The sequence below is a fragment of the Lepidochelys kempii genome, chromosome 3 (assembly GCF_965140265.1).
Source record: "Lepidochelys kempii isolate rLepKem1 chromosome 3, rLepKem1.hap2, whole genome shotgun sequence".
In the NCBI taxonomy this organism is placed as follows: Eukaryota; Metazoa; Chordata; order Testudines; family Cheloniidae; genus Lepidochelys; species Lepidochelys kempii.
Window position 1 is genome coordinate 97,371,684 of NC_133258.1, and position 12,964 is coordinate 97,384,647.

The window sequence follows — 12,964 nt, forward strand, 5'->3', positions numbered from 1 at the left end:
TAATGAGATAGCTTTGCAGATGTTTACAGGAGTTCCTCCCAAGCATGAGGGGAAGAATGGGAGAAAGCACAAAGGTACTTGTTTTACAAGTGGGCAGTAGAGGCTAGCATTAGGGGCCTATCAGAGCTGGGAATCAGCAACATGATAGCAAATGAGAGATGATAGGCAGGGCTGGTACTGAAGGTGAAGGGCCTTCAGCATAAGACAAGCATCTTATGTTTGGTGCCATAGCAACGGGGGTGGGGGGAGCCAGTGGAGAGAAATCAAAGAGGGGGGTGACAGGGTCAGTGAGATGGTCGAGGAAAATGATCTTTGCAGCAACATTCTGAATGGATCTGAATAGGGTCTGACTGCATTTGTCAAGGCCTGAGAGATGGACGTTGCAGTCATGAAGATGTGAGATGATAACATCTTAAATTAAAGTTTTAGCTGGGTGGATTGATAAGAAAAACTGTTTCTTGGAGATGTTATGAAGAAAGAATCAGCAAGACTTTGATACAACATAATTGCCACACAGATTAACATAAAATAATTACCCAAAGCATCATGTAAACCCTACACAAAGTTTTATGCATTTTTCACATTGACACTCTGACGTCAATCTAGGAGCACAATGTATCCCTGACCCTGTGTCCCTCTAGCGGTTGGCAGTGTCCAGAAAGCCTGTCTACCTCTGGCCTCATCAATGAGGCGCTCTCTCTTGCTCTCACAGAGGTTGTGCAAAACTCAGCAAACAGCTATCCCATGAGGCAGATATTGCTCCTCAGCTTCCAGACTTATCATGAAACACTTCTGTCTGTCGTTCAGTCACATATTCCAATGCCATTCTGCAGCTATTCACATTCCACAGGTTCCTAAATGGGACTCAGACAAAGATCCCCCCAATCTACCCTTGAGTCCACCCTACTTCTACTCAAGAAGAAATAAACAGGACTCCCTTAGCTCCCATCAATATTCCTTAATCAGTCACGATTGAGCAATGTGAAAAACAATTCCACCTGCCTCTCTCTGGGACTGAACAAACTAGCAGTGTTTCCAGACCTTGGCAGCCTGGGGAGCAGAGAAGCCAGTAACTGAATGCAGAGTTCAGACACAGAAGTGATGCAGCCATCATTTTCTTCATATACATTTCTACATTTGTAATTCATTTTCAACTGGGGGCATCTCTTATCGGTGAAAATAAGCTAAAGAATGAAACAAGCACTGCAAGGAATAAAGTAATCCTTGGGGGTCAGACGGAGAAATATTGTTTGTGCTCACTGGACTTGTTAATATGGAATTAAACCACAGAAGAGCTCAGAATTGATATTGCTCTGTTTTTTCTCTCCCCAAAATGCATGCTTATAAACAAAATCATAACATCTAAGTCAGACACGTCAGGGAGAAAGGAAATTAATGGCACTAACCCAAAACACATCCCAAGGGATTAATGTCAGTAAGACTTCATTGGAAGTATCCTTTAATCCCAAACTGGAGTGGTACATGTTTTGAAATATATGTATTTACACTTCAATTAAGTATTAGAAAATGAGACAGAGAAAACGAATGATCTCAAGAGAATCCCAAGCAGTAAAATCAATGCAACTTAACTCCTTGCTTGGAAATCTATTAACCTCAACACTAAATTTACATAACAGCTATATGAATTTTTTAATTACATTCCTTTCCTAAGGGTTGAAGGGCATGCTCCCCAAAACTCAAAGCTCTGAAACTCTCCACCCTAACCCACTTGTTAATGGCTATGGACACTCTCTTTGCAGAGAGGTAGGCTGGATTTAATTTCTTCTGAAGTCCTTCTCTGATCCCTCCAGCGGCACCAATTTAGATATTTCTTTGGGGGAGGGGGCAACTTCCAGCTCCCACCTTCCCCCAGCAGGGACTCCAGTCTGGTCCCTGTTCATTCCCCACTCCTTCCTCCCACATAGATCCTGGGTCTCCCCTGGCCAGGAAGTCTTCCCTCTCTCTTACCCACACAGTCCATCAGAAAGTGCCACCAGAAGTCACCTTCTCGGCAGACTCCCCTGCACTCTCCACCATACAAGAACAGACTCCACGTGCCCCAGGTTATAATACCATTTGGCACAGCCATCCTTCCATCTGAACAGAGGCAAGGTTGGGCCAAATTTGAGTGGCGTTGCTACCCTGGGTGCCAGGTCACAATGGAATGGGCTGAAATTTGGTTCGGCCACCCTTCTGTCTGTACCAAGGGGTGTCTGGGTCAAATTCCAGGAAGATTGCAACCACACAACTGGAATGACACTCCAGCAGTAGCCACGCTGATTTAGTACAGGACCACTGCTTAAAAGTAGTTGAGTGATGGCCCCCTTGATGCCACAGCCTATGGAATTTAGAACGAGTTTAAAAGTCTAAGAGTCTAAAAACCTGGGGGGGGGCCTTACCCCAGCTCCCCTTACTGGTGTTACTGGCTTCTTGGTAGCTTTTAAGGCCAGAAGAGACCATTATGATCATCTAGTCTGACCTCCTCCATAAGACAGGCCATGGAAGTCTAGAGAGCAACATGAGGTTCCTATATCCACAGCGCTCAAATCTCCTTCCAGCCCAGCCGTGAAAGCCAGCATAGTCAAATCCCAAACTCGGCTCCCTTTGAGGATGCCCACTGCACAGCTGGCAGCCTCATCAGGCTGGCCCTAAAAATAATACTTTGTAATACAATTGTGTAATTGCAAGATGATACTCCAGAGCTAGAGTTATGTTTCATCACTTTGCATCCAGGCACACAGAGAGCACTCCATCTTTGGCCTTATGCTGAACAGAACAATATAGCTGTAAATGATCACTCAATAATTCAAACCCTGTTGTGATCTAAATGAGACACGAGTGCGTATTTATTTATGAGAGCACACCTCGCTAGATGTTACATACAAAGCTGAAGAGCAAGTGTTGTGAGCAAACTCAGGTGTGTATTTATGCCCAGTTGTGTTTTATTTACTGTGAGGCAGATTCTGGTACTCTTACTCATGCTCACAGCTACCTTGATCATTGAGGTGCTCCATGGAGATCAATGACTAAGGTATATCAGAATCTGGCCCTATACAAATCACATTTCACAACAATGGGCCGTATCCTCCGCTGATATAAATCAAGAGAGCTTCACTGGTTCAGTGAAGCCACCACAATAGACACCAGCAGAGGATACCCAGTATCTTTTAAAATAGCATTTTTGACATGTTAAAACATACAGCGACTATTATATAGGTTAAATACATGAAAGATTAATGTTTACAATGTGCTGGAATCAAATAAAACATTAGTAATAAAAGTTGAATTTTAAATTGTATGTTTTGCTGAAAGGTTTAGCTGCTGAATACGTTCGCTGTTTCTCTTTTTTATTTTGAGTAGCTACTATGCCCTGGTTGTGTCTCTTTTTCTGTTACTTCACTTTCAGTAATTCTACCTTATTAATTATAATTATAATCTTTCTGTCCTGAATTTCTGTTTGCTGTACCATTGTTTCTTTTTGGTACAATAAATCTTCCATCCATTCTTTAATATATCAACACTTCTGACCGGTAAGAAACAGATATTTCAAGGTTTAAATTGTTCTGTCACTGCTAGTAACAGTTACATTGTTAAAAATGTCTTGTGCTTATGTGATTTAGAGTCTGATCCAGGGGCGCTGGAACAATTTTTATTGTGGGGGTGCTGATGATGGAAACCATGGAAACCAGGTATTTGGTGTTTGTTATTACTACTTCAAGCCAGGGGATGCAGCAGCACCACTGGTCTGATCCTGGTCCTGTTGAAATCAGTGCTATTGTCTTCAACGAAGACAGTGAAAAGGGGGCCCAACTTGGCTCCTGCCACAGAGCATATGAGGATTCTTGAGGACGGTGCATAACAATCTGACCCCACCTGCTACCCAACGGGCAGAATCTGTGGCCTTGTTTCCCCAAAGCCTTTGGGGCACAGTAGGGGAAGCAGGGCTTAATTTGTGCCAGGGCTGACCACTGGCACCTCTAGGCTTGGGCGTTCATAGCCTCGGCACCTCTGGGCTTGCTGCATCAGTTATGAAGAGAAACAAATTGTTTGAGCCCCGGAACCTCTTTCATTACAAATTGAGCACTGAGGGGAAGTATTGTACCTGTGCAGAGTCTGCCCACCTCATCAGAGGTACACTCAGCCATGGAGATCTTTAAAGAGGCCATGTAGCCCCAGACAACTCTGAAATGAAGTCGTCAGCAAACTAAAAATCTCCTTCCCTGTAACCACTCCCAGGTACAGCTGGGCAGGAAACAGCTATCCCATTTCATGAAAATTTTCAGCATTTTGAATTGTTTCCCATTTTTGCTTCAGGACAAGGCTGAGACCTTTTAAAATGAAAGAGAAACAGAAAGACCCACCCCAGCCTGGTGGTCAGGGCACTCAATCCTGCTGTGAAAGCCGCAGGTTCAAACCCCCTACTCTGCCTGATTTGGAGCAGGGACTTGAACCCAGGACTCCCATATCACAAGCGAGTGGCCGAACCACTTGGCTATTCTAGGGTGGGTTTTACTTAGTTGCTCCTGTTAGTGTTGTTTCACTTAGAATAAACAATTTGAATATTCATTGCAACAGGGACTAAATTTTGATTCTCTCACTTTGAGGAGCAAAATCTACCCTGGACCTGAGAAACTTATCCCAATGAACATTTTGGTTTTGATAGATCAGTACTTGCAGACAAAAAACTGTTTTGTCAAAAAATTCCCACCAGCTCTACTCCCAATCCCCTGACTGGGACTTCTGGCTGCTACTCTAAGACATAATAAATATATAATAATTAATGAAAATGTGTAGGAGTACAGAACAGGTTATTCCTGCAATACAGAGGGTCAGTATTTGGTCATGAGAGATTAGTCAGGTGCACTGTAGACTAAATCTGACCAGTGCATTAATGCAGATACTTATCAAGATTGTTACAAGGAGGAGGGAGAAAAATTATTTTTCTTAACCTCTGAGGACAGGACAAGAAGCAATGGGCTTAAATTTCAGCAAAGGACATTTAGGGTCGACATTAGGAAAAACTTCTGTCAGAGTGGTTAAAAATTGAAATAAATTGCCCGGGCAGGTTGTGGAATCTCCATCATTGGAGATATTTAAGAGCAGGTTAGACAAACACCTGTCAGGGATGGTCTAGATAATACTTAGTCCTGCCATGAGTGCAGGGGACTGGACTAGATGACCTTTTGAGGTACCTTCGAGTCCTATGATTCTATGATTTCTTTCCTTGGTCCTTTATTTATCATTTCAAGATGCATCATACAATAATAAATATTGAGATCAAGCCCCACACACAAGAAAAAAGTTGTAATTATAACAAAAAAGGAAGAAAGATTTAGAAATAGAAAAAAATGGATCACAGGAGCAAGGAGGGCTTCAGGGCTTAATGTCAATTTTGATCTTCTACTCTTGTCTTAGTCAAATGCAAGAGCAGAGGATGTGGTCAAGGTATCGAATCATCAACAAACAGAAGTTTCTGAAGAAGGAATGTAACAATTCTAGAATTCTAAACTACTAGCAAGAAGATTAGGTAACTTTTTAGAAAATCCATTTAAAGGATTAATTTTAAGGGTAAACAAAGAAATTCAGATGGATATTTTCTGACTAGAATTTTTTTTATTGTAAATATTGCTGGTATTTCTAGTGAGTTCAAACTCAGTGAAACTCATGTATAAGAGAACAAAATACCTCAACCTTCAGTACCAAGTTCATTTTAGAAGCAAATGGTGCGGAAGTAAAAAGCTGTAGCTTCACTGAAATAATAATTTTTTAAAAATCCCATCTTTATTAACATGAAGTTTACAAGGAAACAAAACGGAGGCCTTAAAACCCAAAGATATAAATTCACATTTTTCTTCAGATCTATATATTCTTTGATACATCAGGAATCATATGGACCTTTTTTAAAAAAAGGAAATATTCTATGAGCCATAGACTGTGGAAACAAAGCAAGAATTCTGCTCATGATGGGCTTCTCTGACAGCACAGATTTCATGCCCTTATTAGAATATGAAACAGTTTAGCTGTTTGTAGGAGTGGATTGAAATCACCAGTAGAAGTTTAAAAATTAGTCAAACAAGACAGTTTCTCCCACTCAGAACCCACAAGGAACATGTGCATGTTTGACATATTTTAGATTATGTTATTATTATGTTAGACATATGTGGTCTTAGACATATTTTTCTGGAGCACCCCTGGAGTCAGTGCCTATCATACTGTGTCCAATTCTGGGTGCCACATATTAAGAAAGATGCAGACAAATTAGAGACAATCCAGAGGAGAGCAACAAAAACAATACAAGATTTAGAAAACTTGACCTAGCAGGAACGGTTAAAAAAATGGACAGTTTAGTCTTGAGAAAAGACAACTGAGGCAGGACCTGATAACCATCTTCAAATATGTTAAAGGCAGTTACAAAGAAGATGATGATCAGTTGTTCTCCATGTCCACTGAAGGCAGGACAAGTAATAATGAGCTTAATCTGCAGCAAGGGAGAATTAGGTTTGATTTTAGAAAAATCTTACTAACTACAAGAATCGTTAAGCTCTGGAATAGGCTTCCAAAGGAGGCTGAGGAATCCCCATCACTGGAGGTTTAAGCAAATGTTACACAAACCCCTGTCAGGGATGGTCTAGGTTTACTTGGTCCTGCCTCAGCACAGAGAACTGGACTTCAGGACCTCTCTTGGTCTTTTTCACCCCTCCATTTCTATTATTCTATTTGTATTACAGTAGCATCTAGAGGTCCCAGCCGAGACCAAGGACCCATTGTGGTAAGCACTCTACAGACACAGTGAGAGATTGCTTACTTTTCAGGGCAGGGACTATCTAAACAGACAAGGCACACAAAAGTGAGAGAGAAAGGAAGCATTATTACCCACACTTTACATATTTTCCCACAGAGAGATTAAGTGATTTGCACAAGATTACCTAGGAAATCTGTGGCAGACCCAAGAATTAATCCCAGGTCTCCTGATTCCCATTTCAGTGCCATAGCCACGAGAGCATCCTTCCTTCTCTTTTAGGAATCCTTCTTTTGGATTGTATATATTAGTGTCAGATCAAAATTTGTGCATACACGAGGTGATCTGTTATTCACCCCCTGTCCATAGTACACCAGTAACCCCCAAACGTAAACAAACTGTTAATATAGTATGATCACTCACAGACCAGGTGCAGATAGATCTAGATCTGACTTTTAGTAAAAGGCCTGAAGACAAAAAGAACTTGTTATCTTCTTAAAAAATGTTGCCATAGTAAATTCAGATTATCTGCCATATGTGGCACATAGCCTCCATAATACAAATTTATTCCACATATGGTTGTGTCTCATTGTCTGAAGTGACGAATCACTCTAGCTGGGAAACTGCATTCTTACCTTGGTATTTCCTAGGGATGTGCCTTTCAGCTATGTCTCATTTAGAGGGTGATATGCTCCATATCAGATGTATGTTTTGCTCTAGTTACATAAGACTTGACTACATTTGCATGTTGTTTTGAGTTAATTTGAGTGTTTCGGGGGAAAACTGCCTTGTGTTCAGAGACAAAGGATTTTATTTCTCATTCCCTGCTTTAATGAACCCTCCTTGGAAATGAGTTTGCTGGCATGCAGGATGAGTTTTTCCAGAACACAGTAGGTGTGGTCAAATTCCCATTTCAATTCACAATGGTCCACCTCTGGCAGTTCTCCCATTGCCATCCCACGCTGCTCTGCCCTACAGCTGGATCAGCCTGTCTGTTTACCTGTGTGCCCGCTACAGCTTCAGGGACATCTTGATAAGACATCACCTCCTCCTTTAAATGCTGTCATGCAGCCAGATGTGTCTCTTTGCAATTACAGCTTGTGGAAAGTATACACACCTGGTGTCATATACCACACTACCACACACCAGTCATAGCAGCCATGCACCTTGCTTTCACATGGTCCCATGCTGAGGTCCTGGACTTCCTTGCCCACTGGGGAGAGGAGATTAGGGTGACCAGATGTCCCGATTTTATTGGGACATTTCTGATTTTTGGATCTTTTTCTTATATGGGCTCCTATTAGCGCCCACCACCGTCCCAATTTTTCACACTTGCTGTCTGGTCACCCTAGAGGAGCTCCAGTCCCATCTTAACAGCACTCACCGGAATGCCAAGTTATGCAAGAGGTTATCAAACAAATGAAAGAGGGGGCCACTCCTGGGACCCAATCCAGTGACTCAAAATAGGAAAGGCACACTGGCAGGGTTAGAAAAACATTGGGAACAGTAACAACAGCTTTGTGAGAGTTTGCATGGACATGCCTATTACGAGGCACTAGAATGAATTTTTGCAAATTTTGCCCTGGTTTTCATTTTGTACCATGGGGTGTTCAATAAAGGTGATTTTTTTAAAATGTATGACTTGCAACTTCTGTTATGCTTTGCTAAAATGATCAATAAAATCCTTGCCCAGACCATCATGAAATCCCTACATCATTAGTACTTGCATTACCGTTGAGCCCTATTGTCCTAGGCGCTGTACGAACACAGAACAAAAAGATGGCCCCCACACCAAGGAGTTTACCACGTAAGAACAAGACAAGAAGCAACACATAGATGGGAAGTACAATCAGTTGATATTAGTCAACATGACAGGCAGAGATCTCAGTACACCAGCAGCCTAACTGTTATTCAGAGTTTTGTAGGCATCACGGCAAAGGCAATTTTTGAGGGTGGATAACGAGGTAGCTTTGCAGATGTTTACAGGAGCTCCTCCCAAGCATGAGGGGCAGAATGGGAGAAAGCACAAAGGTGCTTGTTTAACAAGTAGGCAGTGGAGGCTAACATCATGGGCCTATCAGAGGTGGGAATCAGCAAAGTGATAGCAAATGAGAGATGATAGGTAAGGCAGGTACTGAAGGCGAAGGGCCTTGAGCATAATACAAGCAGCTTATGTTTGATGCCATAGAGAAGGGGGAGCCAGTAGAGGGAAATCAAAGAGAGCGGTGACGGGGTCAGTGTGATGGGCGAGGAAAATGATCTTTGCAACAACGTTCTGAATGGATTTGAGCAGGTCTGACTGCATTTGTCAAGGCAAGAGAGAAAGACCTTGCAATATAGTTTCTCCTACTCAGAACCCACAGGAACATGTGCATGTTACTGGTCTTAGACATATTTTCTAACTGTTCCATTATCCTGAATTAGCTTCTGTGGTCTAGTCAAGCTGTTTTCGACACAGGACTGGTAAAGATTCAGTCAATGTAAGGCCAGAAAGAACCATTAGATCATCTAGTCTGACCTCATGTATAACACAGGCCATGAAATTTAATCCATTTACTCCTGTATTGAGCCCAATTACTTGAGTTTGGCTAAAACATATCTTTAAGAAAGGCATCCAGCCTTGATCGGAAGGCATCAAAAGATGGAGAATCCATCACTTTCCCCGATAGTTTGTTCCAATGGTTAATCACCCTCAATGTTAAAAATGTTGCCTTACTCTAATTTGAATTTGTCTGGCATCAGGTTCCACCCATTGGTTATTGTTATGCCTAAAGGAGTGCTAAGTCAGCTTCAAACCATTTTTGTGATCTCCAAATCCCAAGGCCCTCTAGGTCCTGGCCAGTCCTCAGGATAAGTTATAACAGCCTGACCTGCCACAGTACAGGAGCCCCTTTACTATGTATAGACTCCCCGTGATAGTCCTTACACATGTGGGTAGTCTGACTTCAATGTGACTGCTAGCACGAGTAATGGTTTTCAGGGTCAGACTCTAAAGCCCTGAAAGTGGTCCCTTTGGAATAAGATTGCTCATTACTAATTATATCTGTTGTGGGGACTAAACAGAGGACTTAATTTTCCAGACCTGACAATCTGGAACCTTCCTCTTTTGCAGCCACCAAACACATTCACTCGACAAAAAATACCAATGTGGGGGAGATTTTCAAAGGCACATGTGACAGGCATGTCAATTTCCTGCAATATCCTGGATAAACCTTATTGAATTAAGTTAAACCATATCAAAATTAAGGTTAAGTATTTTAGGAGCTCATTGTATTAAAATGCAAATGTTTCTATGTATCTTGTCTAGGAGACATGACTAACCTAAACCTGGGGAAGTGTTATGAGCTTCAAAGGACTCTTTTAATCAATGGGCAAAGATAAGAATTAACTGTTAGTTGAGTAGGTTTCCTAGGAAATACATGGGAGGTGGGGAATGCAAATGCCGCCTCACCCCCCTCCCCCATATATGATCTTTTGAAGCTTTGCCCTGGGAGGGGACCTTTGTCTATGAATTACCTGCTCCCAGGATCAAACAGCATAAAGGAGCAATTCATCGATTCTTAAGTGCTTGTTCTGAGCCAAAACGGTTACAGACTGGTAACCTCAGAAAAACCCTCGCCAGGGTTTGAAGGAGGACTGTTCACCAGCCAGAGCTCTTGCTGGAATGCGGGAGGATCTCTGGTAAGGTTATTAGCATGTGTGTATGTTCTTTTATTGTTTTCAATATGTTTTCTCTGTAGTGCTTTTCCCTTAAGAATAAATGTGCTTGTTGAGAAAGCTGTGTGGTAACTTATACCTATGGGCAATTGTACTGTTTATAGCCTCTGAGAAGACAAAGAAGGCCTGCTTAGGCAGTCTGATTTTGCTGAGGAATTCGCAGTGTAGACAGGGAACTGTGCAGCCTAGAAATATCCCAATCAGGAAGGAGAGAGACGTGGGTCTCCATCCAAGAGAGGTGATGGCTGAGGAGCTGGAAGCCTAGAGAAAGTGCCGTTGCTGGACCTTCAGGGGGAAAGAGGTGCAGCTGCCCTGGACTGTGACAGCACAAATGGGAGCTAGGTGACAAACTCCTATTATCTTTCAACAGGAGTTAGGTGCCCCTTGTGCCTTTGAAATTCTCCCCTCAAACAAATTACTTTCAGAGCATTAATAATGAATCCCTTTTTATGAACACTATGTTATTTTTGGAGGAGTTGCAATATGCAAGGTTTTCAAAGTAATGTCCTGAATTTCATAGTTGGGAGTCACACACATTCAATGACAAGGCAATAAAGAAAATCTTTATGTGATGTTTTTATATTACTAGCAGAAACCACTCAACTGATTGCATGCAGATAGACATCCAGGGCCCAGTCCTGCACACACTACATGTGGAAGTCCCATTATCAGATAGATATGATGGGTGGACCATTAAGATGGGCCATGAGCCTGATCCAAACCCTATTGAAATCAATGGCAGTTATTCCATTGACGTCATAGGTTTTGGATCAGGCCCCATGTCATGTAGCTTTTCAGCTTTAACATGCTCTGAAAGAAAAAAAATAGAACTCCAAAACAGATGGTGAAAATATAGAGGAAATCCTAGCACACAGTACATAAAAAGTATAAATAAATAAAAGCCAATTAATTTTCTCAGTTCAATTTTTTCTTAGAAATTTAAAAATGTGACTTGAGACATCTTAATATTTTTACACAACTCACTCGTTCAGCTTTGCCAACAGGGCTGTCATAAATATAAAGGGAAGGGTAAACCCCTTTGAAATCCCTCCTGGCCAGGGGAAAGCTCCTCTCACCTGTAAACGGTTAAGAAGCTAAAGGTAACCTCGCTGGCACCTGACCAAAATGACCAATGAGGAGACAAGATACTTTCAAAAGCTGGGAGGAGGGAAAGAAACAAAGGGTCTGTGTGTCTGTCTATATTCTGTCTTTGCCGGGGATAGAGCAGGAATGGAGTCTTAGAACTTTTAGTAAGTAATCTAGGTAGGTACGTGTTAGATTATGATTTCTTTAAATGGCTGAGAAAAGAACTGTGCTGAACAGAATAACTATTTCTGTCTGTGTATCTTTTTTGTAACTTAAGGTTTTGCCTAGAGGGGTTCTCTATGTTTTTGAATCTAATTACCCTGTAAGGTATCTACCATCCTGATTTTACAGGGGGGATTTCTTTATTTCTATTTACTTCTATTTTTATTAAAAGTCTTCTTGTAAGAAAACTGAATGCTTTTTCATTGTTCTCAGATCCAAGGGTTTGGGTCTGTGGTCACCTATGCAAATTGGTGAGGCTTTTTATCTAACATTTCCCAGGAAAGGGGGGGTGCAAGTGTTGGGAGGATTGTTCATTGTTCTTAAGATCCAAGGGTCTGGGTCTGTAGTCACCTAGGCAAATTGGTGAGGCTTTTTACCAAACCTTGTCCAGGAAGTGGGGTGCAAGGTTTTGGGAAGTATTTTGGGGGGAAAGACGCGTCCAAACAGCTTTTCCCCAGTAACCAGTATTAGTTTGGTGGTGGTAGCGGCCAATCCAAGGACAAAGGGTGGAATATTTTGTACCTTGGGGAAGTTTTGACCTAAGCTGGTAAAGATAAGCTTAGGAGGTTTTTCATGCAGGTCCCCACATCTGTACCTTAGAGTTCAGAGTGGGGGAGGAACCTTGACAAGGGCTGAATCATCAGTCTTTTAAAAAGATTGACTGTAAATGAATGCAGCATCTTCTCCACGCAGGCCTGCTCCTGAGAACCACTGAATATTCATGCTGCAGTGTCAAACTGAGTTTAATACCATGCTGCTGCTGAGAGTTTGCCTTATGGCATTTATTCAGGAAGAAAAGAGAGGTTCACATTTTGTCTCCTTTGACTGATCCACAGGTTCCAACTGAATCATGCAAAATACTTCCGCACGTCAAGCATTTATCAGGGCTGAGGTTCAGTGCTGTTATATTAATAACTCAAATCATAAAGCTTAACTGACCTTTAATCACACTGGTGTCCAGTAATGTTGCTGTCCCAGTCACGTCGTCCTCATTCTCCCAGTGCACTAAATCATTCTGACAACTAACTTGTAATTCTGAAACAGCAGTAGCTTGGTCTGAGCACGGTTTCTTAGTGGTGTCTACATAGAGATTCTGAAATTACATAGAACAGCATGATTGATTTCTTGTCTGCATTGTTAGTCCAAACTAGATACTTTTCACAAATGTGACAAGGGAGCGCATCAGTCATACTTGAGGTC

At 41.8% G+C, this 12,964-nt stretch overlaps 1 protein-coding gene across 1 annotated transcript in view; it reads right to left on the minus strand.

Annotated features, from left to right (window-relative positions):
* THEMIS (thymocyte selection associated) overlaps window positions 1-12,964 on the minus strand; it is a 112,818-nt gene that overhangs the window by 11,834 nt on the left and 88,020 nt on the right. Inside the window, exon 5 of the mRNA XM_073335191.1 lies at window positions 12,704-12,857. Within this exon, the coding sequence (XP_073191292.1) occupies window positions 12,704-12,857 (154 nt within the window). The remainder of the gene's footprint in view (window positions 1-12,703; window positions 12,858-12,964) is intronic.